General features: G+C 42.1%; 1 protein-coding gene across 1 annotated transcript in view; it reads left to right on the forward strand.

Annotated features, from left to right (window-relative positions):
* The window catches only part of AMN (amnion associated transmembrane protein), an 80,842-nt gene that overhangs the window by 7,913 nt on the left and 52,497 nt on the right, over nt 1–20,432 (forward strand). The window contains exons 4-6 of the mRNA XM_029597995.1: nt 10,958–11,051; nt 11,979–12,214; nt 19,218–19,355. Coding sequence (XP_029453855.1) covers nt 10,958–11,051; nt 11,979–12,214; nt 19,218–19,355 — 468 coding nt within the window. The remainder of the gene's footprint in view (nt 1–10,957; nt 11,052–11,978; nt 12,215–19,217; nt 19,356–20,432) is intronic.

A 20,432-nucleotide genomic window follows, 5' to 3' on the forward strand; every position in this document is an offset into this window, starting at 1 on the left:
TACTGCTTTTAAGTGCTTTGGGCATTTTTAAGGAAAGCTAAAAACAAATAAATGATATTTGGATTAGATAGTGAAGAGGTTAAACTCCTGAAAAGGACCTGAATATGGCCCGACAGGGGAGACACGACGCACCACCTCAGGAAGTCTGTTCCACCTGCAGTATATGGTGCAAGAAGGGGGAAACGCAGGACGGAGGAAATGTGCAAAGCAGAAATCCAGCTCTTCAGAATAATTTTTCTCTTATCTGCTCTTGCAGAGAAAAAAAAAATTCAGAAATAGCTAGACCCTAAATCCAAATGTAGTTATTTATTTAAATGGTCATTCCATGCGAGAATCACTAGTTCATAATGGTTTACAGGTAAAACATTCATAAATATCAGGAGGGTTACAAGGTGGACAGACATTCATAGAAACAGAAGTTAAATGAATTCAAAGACTGTTTTTGTGGGGTTTTTTAAAAAATATATCTATGTGAAAACAAAACATTTTATTTTTGTGTCTATGTAATTGGCTATTTCATAGCCACACGAGAAACTTCCCTGCTCACCAGGGTTTCACCGGCCTTTTCGCAGCATTTTCAGATGCCGACCTGCACAGGCAGGGTGGGCTGCTCTGACTGGAGAGCCAAGCAGAGATAAGACAAGAAAAAATTGGGAAGGCGATCTCGAACCTACCACAGCCCCAAGCCCAAAGAATATCGACAGTGAAGGCACACGAGGTGCTCACGCTTTTCATGTGGGCCTTCTGAACTGGCTTCCTTTTTTTGGGGGTGAGGGGGACATTTTATTTTATTTTTTACCCCATTTGAACAATGCATTTTCTCGGTTGATCCAAGATGAGACAGACACATGCTTTCCTGTGCCAGGCCACGCTGGCCAGCATTATCCTGTGCGTGAATGCTTTGCCTCAGCTTTGTGATGCTGGCCTAATCTCAAGACTGATGACTCTCGGAAAAACTATCAATCTTCAGGGACAAAAAAAAAAAAAAAGGATCAGCTTAGAAGAGTATTAATTCATTTTTGGCTTACAGAGGAATGAAGAAAAAAGGCTTCAAGTCCTGCTCTTAGTCAGAAGATTAAGGCTCTACTGGCAGCCGCTTGCAAGCAGAATATTCATCAGGAGAGAGTCTGTATATAGTGCTACAACTGGGCCCTGGGAATAGTCTTCTTTCCTGACTTTCTTGATCATGTCTCAATATTTCAGTGGCCTTGTACATCATTAATATTGGAGTTGCCAGGTCACCATCCAAAATCTCACCTCTGATTTGGGGCTTTTGCTGCCGGCGGATTATAATATAGGATCACAATCCCAAATCACGAAAATCCGATCTACTAAAACTGGGGAGAACATAAGCTGGGGCACAAAGCAGGCCGGGCTCAACCTGCCCCTGATTATCTGCACAGAGCATGGTTCCCTCCCTGTACTGAACCATCGCACAGAATTTTCAAGCGTCCTTCACAGGAGCTTCAAAGAGCTGCAGCCGTCTGCGCCGTGCATTTCAGCCCCCAACGTTTCTCATCCGCCGCAGTCTTTTATGGGGTGATTTCTCAGGGCTCGTTGGGCGATGCGGAGTCTCTGTTTAGTGTGGCGTATAAGGAGCTACATGTCTGGGGGATTTTGTGATTCAAAGAGCAAAGGAACTGCCTGCTTAAAGATCTTTTTTTTTTTTTTTTAAACTTTCTTGGGCTAATACCCTTTAGTCCAGGGGTGGCTGGCTCCGGTCCTCGAGGACCACAAACGGGTCAGGCTTTCAGGATATGCACCATGAATATGCGTGAGATAGATTTGCATGCATTGCCTGCATTAAAAGGCAAATCTATCTCATCCATATTCATGGTGGACATCCTGAAAACCCGGCTTGTTTGAGGTTCTCGAGGACCGGAGTTGGCCACCGCTGCTTTAGTCCTGTCTCTTCAAAAGTAAAATTGACCTTGTTGGTACCCTCGCAACCCATGGCGATGGCTTTATGTGTCTCATACACGCTGCTCATGTGTCTAGCCTGAGGAATACAAGTACATTTTCTTGCTGGAGGAAATAATATTTGAGATGTAAAACAGAAGCTTACTAGGATGATTACAGTGCAAGAGTAAAATCCAGGTGCTCACTGTATTTGGAGATTACAGATTTTTCTGTTCTTATTCCTGCGCATACCCTGGTACCTTCCTTTCAGAAGGCTGCATACAGGGCACCTGCTGCCAACTTACCTCTTGATTTTAGTTTATTTGTTTTTCAACTCTTGAAGATAGGGGTTCCAACCAGCTCCATTCTTTCAGGAGCCTCCTCTCCCCCCAAGCCAGTCGGGTTTACAGGATACCCCTAATAAATATGCATGATAAATATTTGCATACATAGGAGGTAGTTCATGCAAATAAATCTCATGCATATTCGATAGAGAGTTCCTGAGTAGCTGGGAGGAGACAAGATCCAGTTTGAGCATCCCCGCACTAGGGAAATTGGAGCTACAAAACCAGGACTGGAACAGCTTGTCCTGAAGACATGGATCCAGTTGGTTAGCCCACAGTATCTTTGATATTGTGTAAGCTGTGACAGGACCCCTCTCATCCCTCTTTCACACGCAGATAAAATCAGCAGCTTGGGATTTTAAAATCTAGTCGCACCTAACAGTTGATCGCCATCTCACTTTGATCAGTGTGACTGCTTGTCCTGTATTTTGTGGCACAGACCCTCACTTGGGCTAAAATCGACTTTGTTTTCTCTTTCCCCTGACCTATGCAAAAGAAAATTCATCCAGTCTGATGCACGTCACTGAGATTTTATGACGCAACCTTTATCTTCACCACATATGTCTCAAAATGTCTTTGAAAATAGTTTTTGAAAGTTGGCCACCCTATGTGCACCTGATTTTTGGGTCATTCTTGATCTTTTAATTCCCCACCATAAGGCAATTTCTATTCTTCTTTATTAGCAGGAAAATCATGACCAGAAATTTGATAAAACCTTGAAGCAGGCATTTAAAAAAATCATGACTGATAAGAAGGCAATGTGAGCTCATAGCTACTGGCTCTGGAATTTCCTTACCATTAGCTCTAGTCCTCTCAGCATCTGACTGTATCCCATTTGGACTCCTGGTTTAAGTAACGCCCGCCTCCTTATAGGAACTCTGGTCTCAGGCTGCAGCGAGGCGTCAGAAGCTGCTGCCTCTGGGACGCTCTCAACACCAGCCACCCCAAGGTGAGCCTCAGTGCTACTACCGTTCCCCCATAAATTCTGTTTGCACATTCCAGGAAAGCATTATGTATTGCTTGCACGTACATACAGTTACATTTTTGGCATAAGAATATTTGGTTTGGAGTTGTTGCCTCATGGAATCCATTCCTGAATCTGCAACAGACAATCTTCGGGTGCCTCCTGCGGCCTGTACCGGTGGTGTTGCACTTCCTGGCCTCAGCGTTCTAGTTATACTTTCTTCAGCATCTCACAGGGAATTCACATCTGCCACAGGTAGACTTTTGGAGATGATGAACTTTGATTTCGTAAGGTTGGCATACCGTGTGCATCTCACTGCAGCATTTTAGAAGAATTTTATCATTATCCTCTAGCGGCCAACACAGTAGATTCCTTAACAAGACAAATCCTTATGTTATTAAATGCATTGGACTGATGGAATTTTCTGATTGGTCAAGAGCACTCCCTGCTCTAACCTTTCTGATTAGACCATTCTGATCTTGTTTTAAAATATTTCAATTATCAGTTTACAAATAAAAGAACAATAACTCTCAGTAAATTCTCCAGAGAGGAAATGTGGTGACAAGTACAGACAACAAATGCATCAGAAACCCAGCCTGACATTAACGGAGCCACAGTAGGGGGCCAATGTACTAATTCCCAATTAATAACCTGTTTCCATGAAAGTTCGTTATGGATGCAAATAAACTCCATAACGCACTTTTGTGAGAAATTTAGCATGGAAAAGCCCAAAAAAGGATAAAGATACCTCATTACGGCGCAGTTCTTTTTTTTTGCATAAACTGGCCCACAAATCCTTTTTCACATGCTGGTTTTCTAAAAATTAATGAGCTGCTTTGCATAATCTCGTATTACATCAGCTTATTCATTTTTAATTGAAATACAATTTCTCGCTTACCTAACTGCATGAAAAAGATTTATTATTTGTGATCCAGCAAAGTTACTGCCTTTTTGGTGAACGGGGATTCGTATGAAAAAAACATGCAGAATGCTGGCATTTTAGAGTTTCAGCGTGTTTTTTTGCTCAGAGCCCCAATTTGCGAAAAACCTTTTCAGCTTCGTATATCGGCATCTAGGAGAGAAGCAATGGCAGACGTTAGTTCATGCATCTGAACAGTAATTCCAGACCTTTGCCCCTCCCAGTGAACAACCAGAAAGCAACTCATATTTCTACTAAAGTTCCTAGTGGGCCTTCTAGTCCAAAATGTGGCCCACTCTGCATTCTTAAGGAGCGATCTTTGAAATCAGTCTTAATAGTCGTGGGGGTTGGTTGACAGCTTCCATGAGCATAAAATAGCTTGATATGCTTTGGAGAGAAGGCAGTGAAGGAAGCCTTCTGTTTGCTTTGGCTAGCTAAGCTTCAAACTCATGGATCCCTTTCCCCAAACAGAACCATTACTGGATCCAATAAGAAGTGAATTTTTGCCTAGGACAGGATGTTAACTTGATACCTTGTCTAGAAGTTCTGAATCTTAGGTCAGAGCTTGAAAAAGAGACAGGAATTCTCGCCAACAATCGGGAGAATCATTTGAAATAACCATAGTAAGATAAAATAAGTGCTTTGTAGAATTTGATATCGCATGGCAAGGAGTCTTGTGCGATAGGAGACTGTGATATTACATCCCAAAATGAGTCTAAAAGACAGATGAGGTAAAGTGCATTTGTGTTTGCACATGTAATAGCTTACAAAAAAATGGAAAATAACATGAGTAATTGCGTTGGTGAATTTGAATGTGCGCTATTTGCTGTTGTGCGCATAATTTTGCGTTCATGAAGGCATTTGTAAAAATTGTGCAAAATTGCTAATGAGCTGAAGAATCATGCAAATCAGTTCATTATTGATTTGTGCATAGCAAAAACTACACGCAGAAGATCACGCAAACTGGCGAATTTCCATGAAACAAGCATAATTTAGGAAGTCAAAGTTAAGGTATTTTTGTGATAAAGTCTGTGAAACTTGCTTACATATTATGTAAATGGTCTGATATCCCTCCCCCCCAAAAAAAAAATTTCTTGTGGTTCTGGGCCATTCCCAGCGGTGTCGTTAGCACTGGGCACATGGGTCCCCATGCCCCTAGTGCAAAGAGAATGCCCTGAGTCTCAGTTGCACACCTGAGGGTGGCATTGACATCAGCAACCGAGTCAACACAGCACCATGGTGGAGGGAGAGGCAGCAAGCAAATTTAAGAGGCTCTCACCCCAAATATTCTTTTCTTTTTCCTTCCTGGTTCCACACCATCTCCACCACCGCACAGTCAATCGGAAGGCTGAGAGTGTCGGGGGAGGGCCATGGCCGGAGGCAGTGTGAATAAGGGAGCTATAGGAGGCCAAACAAATGGTCTTTACTCAGAAGAGGAGGGAGGCAGAAGGATCTTTAGGACAATCTGGCCAGAAGAGGAGGGATTGGGCGATGTTGATCTGTACGGGCCGGAAGAGGAGGAAGGAAGCAGCAGTAGCAGCAGAGAGATGAGCAGTGTCAGCCTCTGTGGAGCTCAGCTATGCAGGTTACAAGCAGAAGCCATTTTCTTTTCCTGTGCATGTCAGAAGGGGAGGGGGGTGCCTCAATGGTTCTCTCTCTCTTTCATCCCCATTGATGCTCAACGCTCCCCTCAACAGGTTCAACAAGATGAGCTGGGGGAGGGGAGGACTTTCAAGCCTGGGGAGGGAGAAGAGAGTAAATTGAGAGCTAAGAAAGTGAATTGGAGGACTTGAGCCCAGAGGTGTTGAGCCTAGGGAAGGGATGGAGCTGATCTGCCCATTGCCAAAGAAAAGAGGGCTTTGGGCTGCTTAAGTAACCCATCCAATCAGCAGCCAATGAGAGCGAGAGAAGCCTGGCGTAAGTGAGAGGCTAGAGCATATGTGAGAGGGAGGGAAGCACCTGTGTGTGTGTGTGTAGGAGAAAGAAGGAAGCATCCGTGTGTGTGTGAGAGTGAGAAGCATCTATGTGTGTGTGTGTGTGTGTATGCCAGAGAGGGAAGGGTCTGTGTTTGTATGTGAAAAGGAATTGTGGGTAATTATGTGTGTGAGAGAGAGAGAGAGAAAAAGTGAGGAGACAGCTTCTGTGCCTCTTGTATCCTACTAATCCACAAAAATCTCAGGGTGACTGGAAATCAAAAGTTCCCAAATATGGATAGTGGGGGATTTTTTAAATCCTTATTAGTTTTAATTATTGGGGTTTATTTGATGTTTCTGCTGTTTTGAAATATTTTATTGGTGTATGGGAAATTTTGAAACATGTTTATGAGATTTTAATTATTGGATGTTCTATTTGTCAATTATTTTGAAATATTTTTATTAGAATTGTTTACTATTATGAATGGGTTATATTTATTTTTTTTATTATATTGATTGTGCAATAAGGAATGTTATTAAAAAAAATTTTCGGTCCGTTTTCGGACACTGCACCCGTCTACACTTCTTTTCCCTCACTCCCCCCTTCCCCTCGCTCATTCATCTCAGTCACTCATCCTCCTCCTCCTCGGTCACTCACCAAGGGGGAGGAGGATGAGTGACTCTCACCTCCCCTGGGTGGTAGAGAGGGATATACGGTCAGAGTGATTGGTTATGATGAGGATTTCTGTTTTTGAAGCATTTAATGCGAGGTGGAGGTTAGATAGTAGGGAGTTGATAGAGGCAAGGCATGATTCCCAGAATTGCATGGATTCATTGAGGGATTTTTGAATAGGGATGAGGATTTGCACATCATCTTCATATAAGAAAAAATTTAAGGCCTAGGTCGGAGAGTAGGTGGCAGAGGGGCAACAGATAAATATTGAAGAGGATGGAGATAGAGGAATGTGCGAGGATTCGCATTTATCAATTTTTACTAGGTACTCTCTGTTTTTGAGAAATGAGGAGAACCAAGATAGGTATCTCTGACTCAGCCCTATCTCAGCTAATTGGGAAATTAGGATTTGGTGATTGACAGTGTCGAAGGCTGCCGAGATGTCTAGGATATATGAGAGAGAGAGGCCTTCATAGTAGTCATCTATTTATATCTCTATAGGAGGGCCAGCTAATAGCTCAAGGAGAGGTGTTGGAACTGGCTTAGGGGCCAGTTTTAGATGCAGAGTGAGACGCATGAACAGTACAGTACACCAAAGTGAAGATTTGATGTCATTTGGAATGAGGAAAGTCTCACAAAGATGAGATTTCTACAATGTTCCCTCGCCCTAGCTTGATGGACTCTATAACAGGGTACCAGTAAGCTAGGGTGAGATAACATAGTAGTTTTTGGATAGTTCCTCCTCTTCCAGATTACAGTTTGAAGGGTATACTCCTCTTCCAGATTACAGTTTGAAGGGTATAAACCTTGTGGTCAATGCAGTCTGCGTTATTTATTTATTTAGATTTATATTCCGCTTTTTGCACATTTTTCAGCACTTCAAAGTGGATTACATTCAGGTGCTGTAGGTTCAGTGTTTGTCCACAAGCCTTTACTGGAGTTTATTTATCTTCTCCTCCTTTTGAGCAGTTAAAATTACGTGATGAAATCATCTGTAGCTCGACTAGTGTAGTTTACGTTATTTGGTGTCTGTGCTCCTTGGTTTAAATGGGCAAGATAATACAGATGCTATAAGAACATAAGAAAATGCCATACTGGGTCAGACCAAGGGTCCATCAAGCCCAGCATCCTGTTCCCAACAGTGGCCAATCCAGGCCATAAGAACCTGGCAAGTACCCAAAAACTAAGTCTATTCCACGTTACCACTGCTAATGGCAGTGGCTATTCTCTAAGTGAACTTAACAGCAGGTAATGGACTTCTCCTCCAAGAACTTAACCAATCCTTTTTTTAAACACAGCTATACTAACTGCACTAACCACATCCTCTGGCAACAAATTCCAGAGTTTAATTGTGCATTGAGTAAAAAAGAACTTTCTCTGATTAGTTTTAAATGTGCCCCATGCTAACTTCATGGAGTGCCCCCTAGTCTTTCTACTATCCGAAAGAGTAAATAACCGATTCACATCTACCCGTTCTAGTCCTCTCATGATTTTAAACACCTCTATCATATCCCCCCTCAGTCGTCTCTTCTCCAAGCTGAAAAGTCCTAACCTCTTTAGTCTTTCCTCATAGGGGAGTTGTTCCATTCCCCTTATCATTTTGGTAGCCCTTCTCTGTACCTTCTCCATCTCAATTATATCTTTTTTGAGATGCGGCAACCAGAATTGTACACAGTATTCAAGGTGCGGTCTCACCAAGGAGAGATACAGAGACATTATGACATTTTCCATTTTATTCACCATTCCCTTTCTAATAATTCCCAACATTCTGTTTGCTTTTTTGACTGCCGCAGCACACTGAACCGACGATTTCAATGTGTTATCCACTATGACACCTAGATCTCTTTCTTGGGATGTAGCACCTAATATGGAACCCAACATTGTGTAATTATAGCATGGGTTACCGGTATTTTTCCCTATATGCATCACCTTGCACTTATCCACATTAAATTTCATCTGCCATTTGGATGCCCAATTTTCCAGTCTCACAAGGTCTTCCTGCAATTTATCACAATCTGCTTGTGATTTAACTACTCTGAACAATTTTGTGTCATCTGCAAATTTGATTATCTCACTCGTCGTATTTCTTTCCAGATCATTTATAAATATATTGAAAAGTAAGTGTCCCAATACAGATCCCTATGTACTTGTATGCCAGAACATGTTCGTATGCCAGAACATTGGAGTTGCATCCACTGCCAACATTTAGCAGTTCCCTTGGTAGAACACTGTATTGAGATGTTTCTGTTTTTCCATAGTTGCACTGCATACAAATCCCGGTTTCTTGTGGTTTTCAGTTCAATTTTTATCTGCATGTTTCTGTTTAAATTTTATGGTTGGTTTATTCTGTGTTTGGTGAGGGTATAACTGTTATAGTTACTTTATTCTGTATTTGGTGAGGGTCTGACTGTGTTCTGCATATTCTACTGGCATGTAGTTTCTGCATAAGCATGTATTGTAGCCTGGCTTGTTCTGTTTTTCTAGTAGGAGGTGAATTGGTGTTTTAGGGCCTGCTGGAATATTTGCAGTGTTGCCTTTTCGTACTGTTTGTGTGCTGGCAGTTAGTGCCATTTTGATATGGCACTATATTGTAATTCAGTTTATTCATAGCTTTCTGAGCACCAAACCCACACCCCAGCTTGCTTTACAATAGACCTAATACCATATGGGTTTAGAGTGTCTTTTTTGCAGGGTTTTGTGGCGCCACAACAGTGTACATACTGTTGTAAGTGATATTTTTACCTCAGAAGACTATACTTTGAATGTCCTTTTTAATGTAAACTCTGTTATTATAAATTCATAATTCTTAATTGGGTGCCTCAGCGAGTGTAAGTGTAGCACGGGCAGCCTTTGGCCTTCTAACCCACTCCTCCGGCCAGCTTTTTCTCCTGCTTCTTTCAGTCAGTTTTTTAAATTTTTTCAAATAGTATTTATCAAAATCTTTTTTTTTGGGAAGGGGGGGGGGGGGAGGCAGGTGGAAGGACCTATGGGCCCATGCCCCGGATCTTTTAAGTACCTAGCTATGCCCCTGGCCATTCCTGCGAGCTTTGCTCCAGTTTAGTACAATGGCCTCTAGGGCTGAAGCTGCTATCATACAAATTTTGATTTTCATATAAAAGACCATCCTGACAAGCCAATTGACAATGATAAAAAAAAAAACCAAACAAAAAAAACTTTCCCTTTTTTTCCCCACATCAACCTTTTGATGGTTCAGAGTACTTAAGTACCCGCTAGAGTGGAAGGCACTGGTTCCCTCTAATTTAGACTTCCATACTGGGGTATTTTCATACAGCACTCTGTCATCTTTAAGGTACAGTTATGTGCAGCACTATTTCTTTGGTAAATACAGTCATTTTCATTATTGAGTGAGGGAGATTTGTGACCCTTGAACAGGATAAGAAATACGTCTCTTTTCTGGCCGGCCCAGAGAAATCACCCACCTAAAATATTATGACTGATCAAAAATTATAGCTGCTGAAACAGGCGAGTGTGTTTTAGCTGAGCAGAAGACGTTACAGGAAGAGCTATGCTTAGACACGCTGTGAGAAGATGCTCATTTACGCTTCCCCAGGGGATGTGCATTGTAATCTAACGTAAATTGTTTTCAAATGTCCATCATAACAGAACCAGTAAGAATGTAGGAGAGGATGAATTTCACTGCATATTCTTGAATTGTGAACTTTTGCATACTTTGAAGACATTTTTTACTTTTGCAGCAAGTTGTCAAATATTTGGGAATAGATGACTGGGACAAAATTCACCAATTTTGCTTTTGTTGAGAAATGTTTCTCACAACCCCAATTAAATGAGGGACACAACTGGGTCTATTCACAAACTGGTTTCCCATGTTACTCTAATTACACATTCTGATTGTAAGCTCCTCAAATGCCTCTGTTCATTTAGGTTTATTCTGCCTTGAGATCAACTTTGGGTAAAAGGCAGAATATCAAATGTCCATGTTCAAGAGCATGGGATTTGTCTGGGATGACATGGGCATAAGCAGTCCTACCTGGAGGAAGCAGGTACACTAGATTATCTTTTCCAGTTCTATATTTCTGCGATTCTATCATTCAGACTGCATTCTCAGTCACCTTGCAAGCAGTGTCCCAACTGGAATTATGTTTTCTTCTGATTCTTGATATTTTACAATTTGTGATGCAATTCAAATGTTTTTCGTAGCACAAGATGCCAAACACTCTTGGGCATACAGGAACTAAATGACAAACTTTACTCTCTGTTTTTTAGTATATACCTTGGGATGGAGAATTCATTTTGGCCTCAGGTGCAGGATTTGCTGCATATACCGCCGGCAGCGCCAGCAATCCAGGATGTGAAACAGGTGTGTCCAACACAATCCAGTCTTACCAACAGATGAGTACATTACATTGAAAAGTATATGTGTAAATATATGGTTTCCAAATCCTAATTATTTACAAAAATATGTCTGACCTATATAGTTCTTTACCACTGTAAATTGTATCCCAATAAGCTGGAAACATGTGGCATGAAACCAATAATTCCATAGAGAAAGTGTGAGATAAACATCTTAAAATCCTGAGATCAAGTCCACAGTTTCTCACTTTTTTCCTTTGGGAAGGATGTGAGGTGAGACACTAGTTCAGTCTCTATGTATATCCCTTAGGCTCTGTGCTATGCCTGCCAATCAAGGTCAACTTGTGTCCACTGGTAACAGTGAGAACAGCGAGTAAACAGCATGGTGATACTCTTTGTTTGTAGTAGCCAGCACCACCATTTTATTTTACATTGGCTACCACATGAGCTATGGACTGAAAAAAGAGTGACTTTTAGTCACTTCAAGCCTGGAATGACTTCAGACATATGGCTCAGATGTCCAGATTTCCAATGCTCAAGGTAAACGCACAGACTCAGTAAGCCAAATGCCTTTATGGTCTAGCCCTTTAGTCCTTTAAAACATATATGGTGAGAATAAAGTTACCAGGCATACATAAGATAATGTAAAACAACAAAAAAAATCTTTCATTTATGTGGCGCTCACCTCATGACATGTGATTGTCGTGTAAATGAAAGAATTGTTTTTTTAATTATCTTATGGTGTGCCTGACCACTTTATCCTCATTACATTTTGGTGGCACAAATTCTCCAGCAAACCATACAGCCCAGCTTAGATAGCCATTCATATACTTTGCCATTAGTATTTTTGTTTCTTGGGTTGCACATAATTTTTAGAGTGCAACTTTTTTATTTTTCTTGTAAAATATATCATATCTCTTGCTTGTCTCTATAGAATCAACTTCTACATTTCGGGATGCAGACTCGTATCAGTGGTTGGATCCTACACTTTGGCACGCGGCCTCTTCCACTGATGACCTTGAATCTGGAAATTATCTGTTTTCTGTGCACGAGGAAAGTGTCCCATGCCGATATGATGATGTTGTTTTCCCAGCTGACGCGTCATTCCGCGTAAACATTCAGTCATATTCTCAAGCGATTGAGTTAAAAAGCGTTTCCATTATGGGTCAGGTGAGTAGCACGAGAAACTAAGCAAATACTATTGCTTCTTAGACCATAAAGCCATTTGGTTTACTGAGTCAGTGAGTTTAGCTTGAGCATTGGAAATCTGGACATCTGAGCCATATGTCTGAAGTCATTCCAGGCTTGAAGTGATAACCAGCTACTCTGCAGACCTGTTATATGTAATTACCTAATCCATCCATCCTGCAACCTAACCCCTTTGTGTAACACATTACGGTGGGTTAACCTCTGCCCTCCTCCTACTTCCTGGTCACCCCAGTCCGATACACTAGCTCCTTATCTAACCATCTCCCCTTACCTGCTGGCCACCATGTGTTACTCGACAATCCCCATTGTGCACCACCCCACCCTGCGCAAAACTATCCTAACTCAAAATCACTCCCTCAACCCTCAGAAATCCTTAGTCCCCATCATGATCTCACCTCTTGCTCAATTCCTAGGCCTAGCAACGCTTGCCATTTCCTTATTTAATGCTCAAGCCATCCTCAAAAAAGCACCTATCCTCTACGACTTGCTAAACGACAACAACCCTGACTTATGTACTATTACGGAATCCTGGCTAAAGGACTCAGACCATGTCTTCCTCAATCAGCTCCCCCAACAGACCTACGACATCTTCTCTATCCCGTGACACAAAAAAAGGGGTGGTGGTCTACTTCTGGCTGCCAAAAAACACCTTAACCTCAAACTCCAACTGTCCCAACCCCCTCCCAAACTAGAGATAGGACTTTTCAAATCATCAACTCTCCAGGTATGCCTTATCTACGCCCCCCCCCCCCCAGCACACTCGATCATGACCCCTCCTCCCTCATAGAATTTATCGCTGATAACCTCAAACCCGACTGCCCTGCTGTCATACTTGGAGATTTTAATCTCCACGTAGACGTCAGCCCGGCAACCCCCGCCTGTGACACCCTCCTGATTACACTTAATGCTTTAGGCTTCAGACAGCTTATTACAACGCCAACACACAAAGCAGGTCACACCCTGGACCTCATCTTTGTTAACTCCCACATCTCGGTACCCAACACCCCGACAGCCACCCCCATCCCATGGTCTGACCACTTCATCATTAATGCCTCCCTCACCTCCAACACCCCTGCCAAGATCTCACAAACACAGAAAAAAACCATTTCATTCCGCAAATCTTGTCCCTCAGAGGAACTCACACTAGCACTTGATAAAGCATCAAAGAACCTTGACCTCTCCAACCCAGACGCAGCTTTACAGTCATGGAATAACATTAATGCCACCATAGCTGATGAACTTTGCCCATTGGTACACAAAGAAATACCTTATGCGACCAAAGAGAAAAAACTCTGGTACACTAACGAGTTAAAAAAGATCAAGCAAGAGCTCAGATCCAAGGAACGCACCTGGCGCAGACATCCCTCCCCTGCACACAAAGCAGAGTACAAACAAACCCTGCACAACTACCGCCAGGCCACTCTCCTAGCCAAATGGGACTTCTACTCATCCAGAATCCATGGCTACCAATTCAACCCTAGTGCCCTATTCTCCTATGTTGCAAATCTCACAAAGTCCGCCAACCCTACCTCTCATTGAGAAAACAACAATTGAGAAAATTACGACAAAATGCGAAGAAATTGCAAAATACTTCCAGAGCAAAATCAACAGTATCCTCCTACGTTTCCCCTCCAAGCCCTCCCCCACCCAGCCCCTCCCTAATAACACTAATCACCACCTAGGATACCTCAACCACACATCCACCCTGGAAATAAAAACTTTCCTAAAAAAGATGAAACCTGCCTCTCACATAGCAGACATAATCCCATCAGAAACCCTACTCTCCATACCTACCACTATTACTAAACCCGTAGCAGATATAATTAACTGTTCACTTACCTTCGGCAAAGTCCCAGATCCCCTCAAACTAGCTGTGGTCAAACCCCTCCTTAAAAAACCTACCCTCGACCCCGCTGACCCAGCTAACTACAGGCCTATCTCCAACCTGCCTTTCATCTCCAAGATCCTTGAGAAGGTAGTCAACACTCAACTCACTGTCTTCCTCGAGGAGCACAATATCCTCCACCCCTCTCAATTTGGTTTCCGAAAAGGTTGTAATACCGAAAATCTCCTTCTTGTTATCACTGACACCATCCTCTTAGGCATGGACCAAGGGAAATCATACCTCCTTGCCATCTTCGACATCTCGGCAGCCTTTGACACTGTCAATCACCAAATCCTTTTGTCTCGGCTGTCAGAGATTGGCATCTCTGACACTGCTCTTTCCTGGTTCTCCTCTTATCTTACACACAGAGAATACTTTGTACAAATTGACAAATGTAAATCCCCACACATCCCTCTGACACAAGGCGTCCTCCAAGGCTCTTCCCTATCCTCCACGCTTTTCAATATCTATCTCCTCCCCCTCTGCCATCTTCTCTCCGATCTAGATCTAAACTTTTTCATGTACGCTGACGACGTACAAATCCTCATCCCCATCCAAACAACACGTAAGGCTGCCCTTCAATACTGGGAATCCTGCCTTTCCTCCATCAACTCCCTATTAGCCAACCTCCACCTCACACTCAATGCAGCAAAAACCAAAATCCTTATCTCCAATCAACCTGAATACTCAAACCTTCCCACTGCCTCCGTCCCTACTTTAACACACTCAACTGTACCCACTGTAAGAGACCTAGGAGTCCTACTAGATCAACACCTCAACTTTAAACCACACATTCAATCCTTTCTAAAAGGTGGTTTCTACAACTCCAAATACTTAAAAAACTGAAACCTCTCCTCCATGCCCAAGACTTCCGATTAGTCCTGGACTTTTGCAACTCCCTTCTGTTAGGCCTCCCTTCTTCCTCTATCAAGCCCCTACAAATCCTACAGAATGCTATGGAAAGAATTACGACTAATACCCGAAAGACTGAACACATTACCCCTATACTAAAGGACCTGCACTGGCTCCCGATCCCCTTCTGTATCCAATACAAAACCCTCACCATCTTGCACAATGCTCTGCATAAAAGCAACCCCGCATGGCTCAAGGACATGCCACATTTCCGCACCTCCAATCGCCCCACCAGAACTACTCTCGCAGGCACCTTGCACACCCCACCCCTCAAAACTGCTCACCTCTCCATCACCAGAGAAAGAGCCTTTACCATTGCCGGCCCCTCCCTTTGGAATTCACTTCCCCCTCACTTACGACTTGAACCTTCCCTACACACTTTCAAAAAAGGCATCAAAACATGGCTCTTCAGGCAAGCCTACCCAGATTTTAACCAAACTTAGCGCTCATCCCTCTCTCGCCATCCCCCATCTTCACCCGCGCCTAACTCACCCAACTGCCTCCTCTCTCCTGGTCCTCACACCCATCCTGCCTTTCGAGGTGTTCTCCCATCCTCTTCCTTCTGCGTTCCCCCTCCCTCTGTCTCTCTCTAATGTACTCCGTCCCGTCGTAGAGCCGACCTAACAAATTAATGTAAATAATTACCTCGCCTATTTTTTGTCATTTAAGAAATTTTCTGCAGATATGTTTTTTATCCATTATCTTACCATCCATTATTGTTTATTGTTTTGTTCCTTTTCACTTCTCGTTCTTTCTGCCCTCCCTCCCCCTTTTCTTGCCTGCTCCACTCTCACCCCCTCCGTGTTAATTGTAATTTCTGCCTGATTTAGTTTTTTGTAAACCGGCGTGATGTGTCCTACGAATGTTGGTATATTAAAAGTTCCTAACTAACTAAATAAATAAATACAATTATCACCATGTTGGCCTTCCTGCTCCTTTTCCCATTCTTCAAAATAGTTCATGTCTTGCAGTTATAAATGTTATTAAATTAGCTTATTACTGCTACTACTACTTATCATTCCTATAGCACTACTAGACATATACAGTGCTGTACAAATACATGCAAGAGATGGCCCCTTCTCTTTAGAGCTTGCAATCTGGTCAAGATGAATACCCAGCCTGTACGGCGGTAAGATGTTAGGCAAGACCTGAAGAAGCTACAGCAAGTTAAGAAACATTTGGCATTGATTTGAGCGATATTCTCTCAAAACAGTAAAAACAATAATATAATTGTATAACATGAAGGAGGCCATAATCAAACTGCCCATAGATTTTAACCGTGGGGTTTGCCTTTGATTATGGCCTTGTGAAACGTAAATGTACAACTTTGCACCTGCTTTTTGTGTGGGCACATTTTAAAGGAAAGCTTATACATGTAGTAAGATTTGTGCCTTCCCCTAACCAAACCCTGCCCCGGGAACACCTGTGAAGAAATGCGACTCAGAATGTTATACCTGCAGGAACGGCTTTGATTCTTGCTGTGCCCGTGTATTACAGAGAGACTTATCAAAAGGCATTTTGCTGAGGGGTGACTGGCTGTCAGTGTCGCCCTCTGATTTTTTTTTTTTTTTTAAATCTAGCTGTTTCTTCCATTTGGACTTCCAACTCAATGAAAGCTAGGACTGGGATCTGGTTGCCATCCGTTTGTATTCACAACTACCTGCTGATTCCCCCCCCCCCCCCATTTTGTAGTTACTCTTAGCTTACATTTAGCCCAGTCACTGCAGTGACCGTAATAAGCGGGGAGCCCGGCAATCAGAAGCCCTACATACGGCTGGTTGCAAGATGATTGGGACTCCCTCCCAATCCCAGGGGCCATGAATGCTGCCTCCGCAGGATTTCTAGGGTTCTGCCAGTTGAGGGAGTGGAAAATCGGACCCAGGTATCGAACCCGGCATTGCCAATAAGCTGTCAGGCTGACCCTAACCCTTAGATCTTTAACGTATCTGAGGTTTTCATTGAAGTGAGTTTGCATCAGTAACTAGGAATGTCTAATGGTCCTGGTCTTAATTTACTTACAACGAAAACAAAGCTTACTATTTTAACAAAAATGAAAAGGGGTAGAGCAAATCATGCTTCAAGAATGTGGTCTACACTCATTGTGCCGTTCTGCGCCGGATACCGTGTTTACAGAGGCTTGTCACTGGTTATGGAAGAATTAAAAAGCCGCACTAACAGGAAAAGCAACTTTAAAGTCAAGTTCTTGCTTTTGGCAAATATTATATAAACCTGCTCAACAGCTGGTGAGCTATTTTCTCTCCTATTAGCTCCCACTCTCTTTTTCTTACCTGTGCTGACTTGGTTCCCAACTTCAAATTATGAATGACTCCGAGGTAAAAGCCCGAAATTAAAAAGGTGTGCCTTTTTTTTTTTAAGTAAGGACTTTAATTATAAACTTTCAAGATAATTGTCCTGAAAGGCTTGCCCTTCTAACTGGTTTTATGGCATAAAAAAGAAGCAAATGTCTCTCTCTCTGGTAGAAACTGAAATTAACTTTCTTTCATGGGGTTTCTAATTTCTTGTATTAATTTCCAAACTACTAAACTTTCTGGAACTTTACAGCCCTCAGCAAGAGAGAACAGAAGGTGGCTGGGGAAAATGATTGTGAGCCCTGGTGTTTGCATGGTATGGCGGCATTGTATACTGTCACCTCCAGATGTGTGACATCATATGGAGTTGAATTTAATGAAGTAGAAATTCAACTTGTCAACATTTGTCTAGAAGGGTCATAAAACTCTTCGGCTGGAGGAATAGCAGCTATTTTTAAAAATTCCCTAGTGTAGTTTAGATAGGGTGAATGTCAATACTAAGATGTTCACCCATCAGACAAGTGCACTAGTCATGCTTAGACCTAGATTTGCTGCAGTTTCAGTCATGATAAAATTACCAAGTGTGCGTGATAAATTCTGATTTAATTTCCCTCCATGCACCTCTAGTAATAAACTCCCACAATCCTTACTTTCTTTGTGCTTCATCTTGTCATTCTCTCCTTCCAAACTACAATGTCATCTTCTTGCCTTTTCTGGAGGTTTGACTCCTGCACTCCTAGCGGAAGTAAAAGTACTTCACTTCTTGCTGGTGCTTCCTTACCTCATGCATATTCATTGTGGATATCCTGACAACCTGGTCTGTTTGTGGCTCTTGAGGACTTCAGTTGGCCACCCCTGTTCTAAGGGATAGAACTATGTAGTTGAAGTTAATGAGTCAATTAGGTAGACATAGAAACCCATGGTAGATAAGACCTGTAAAATCTATCTCGTCTGTCCAAATTGCTTCCTTATGCAATGTCATAGACCACACTGATATTTGATTTCTCCCTCACTTCTTTGCAATTAAGGGTCATCAGTGCTTATCCCAGGCTATCTTGCACTCTGTCACTGTATTTGCCTTCCCCTTCCTCCATGCATCCACAACCTTTTCCATCACATTATGACCTTTTGTTCTCGAAATACATTTTCATGGAAATATGTTTGCTTCTTGTGCATGAAATTCCCAAAGTCTATGTTTGTCTTGATTAGATTGTAAGCTCTACTGATCAGGGATGGTCTCCTATGTGTTTTTGTACAGCGCTGCATATGTCAAGTAATACTATAGAAGTGATAAGCAGTAGGAGTAGTGCATTATTTATACCTTTCGGTATTTGAATATTGTCTATCACATCCCTCCCTCCCTACACCATCTTTCCTCTTTTTTAGGTTCTATGTATTTAGGGTCTTACCTCTCATTACATAGGGTTTTGGTGCACATTCTGCACTATTTGACAGACCCTCTTTTGGATTGCCTCCAGCATTACCCTATTCAGTGTTCTTTTCGTGGTATGTAAAATGGTTATTTTATGTACTGGATTACAGGATTGCCACTAACTGTTATCCATTCATGTCTCGCTTATATCTCTTTGCATCTGATGTCTATCTTTTAGCAGAGTAAAATGGAAACGAAACTCATCAGACCAAACAGGCATATCAAGTTGCATCTATTTTAACATAAAATACTAAATATACTTTTGCCATGTAAATGTGGTAGGGCCAATTATTACACATAAAATAAAAGAAGATGCAAAAAACCTTTTTTATTATGCCATGAAAACTTGCTCCTTTTGATTTATGTAATCTACTACTTGATGCTCTGTGTTTTGCAGTGCTATTTTTGTTTTTGTCGGAATATTAGAAATTCACCAGAGATGAAGACTTTGTCCACTATATGCAATCGAACACTGCTAAGCTGCAATTCCATGGACAAGGCTCACTGAAGGTGACCAACGCAAAGTGTAATGACAAAACAGGATGCGCCTGCGGAAACAGCTGGGTAAGTTTGGAAGGAATAGAGTCAGTGCTTCTAGAACAATTGATCTTCTTTATTATGTTCTTGACAAGTCCGGAATGCTGCCTTTGTCTTATCACATTAGGCTATGAGGCACATAAGTGACCTTGCCTAGTGGTGGGCAACACAGGTCCTTGACCCAAAAAGATTTGACATTCAGGATAACTGATGGATGCAGATATATCTGATGAATATTCATGGTGGATGTCCTGAAAACCAGACCAGAGCTGTCCACCACTCACCCAGACTACTTATGCACCTCAGACACTACCCAAATACCACAGCAACTTCACATGCAGGTCTTTTATGTTCTTACAATTCTTTTTTTTTTTTTTTTAATCTGTCTGTTTCCTCCAGGTCCTTTAGGCTTTCAGCTCATTTGGAACCAGGGCTGGGATCTGGTGCTATAAACCTTTATTCACAACTATCTGGGGATGTTTCCCCTATTTTTATATCCTCCCCAAATTTCACTTAATCCAGTTACGGCAGTGACTGTCCTCAGCAGGGGGGCCATGCACCAAAGTTCCTTCCAGAACCCTGCAATCAGAGGCCTTAAATCTCACCACTAGGGGTCGCTGTTGCATAATAACTGACTGACTATCTCCCCACAGGGGCTGTGAATACTGCCTCCATGGCATATCTAGTTCTGGCCAATCCGGGGAGTGAAAGACTTTATCCAATATTCATACCCTTACAAATCTGTAGTCACTGATGAGAATTTTCAAAGGAGTTATGTGCAAAAAATGAGCATTTACAGATGTATCTTGTACTTGTCTACATGCTATTTATAAACAACAAAAGTACATGCGTATTTTCGGTTTCACCTACATAAAAAAAGAGGCAGTCTAGGGGTATTCCGGATGGGCCAAGAGGAACATGCGTAAGTTACCATTTTATAAAAGACTTATGCAAATACATTAGGCAATTTATTCGTGCAATTTTATACTTGCTAATTATCTAGTATAACTGATATCAAATTCATCTGTTATCAGCTATTGGTGGGTGGGAAGTATGAGTGAACAGGGAGGAATTCAGGGTGAAGAACTAGGAGGGTCTTGACCT

Source organism: Rhinatrema bivittatum, chromosome 4, assembly GCF_901001135.1.
Source record: "Rhinatrema bivittatum chromosome 4, aRhiBiv1.1, whole genome shotgun sequence".
Taxonomy (NCBI): domain Eukaryota; kingdom Metazoa; phylum Chordata; class Amphibia; order Gymnophiona; family Rhinatrematidae; genus Rhinatrema; species Rhinatrema bivittatum.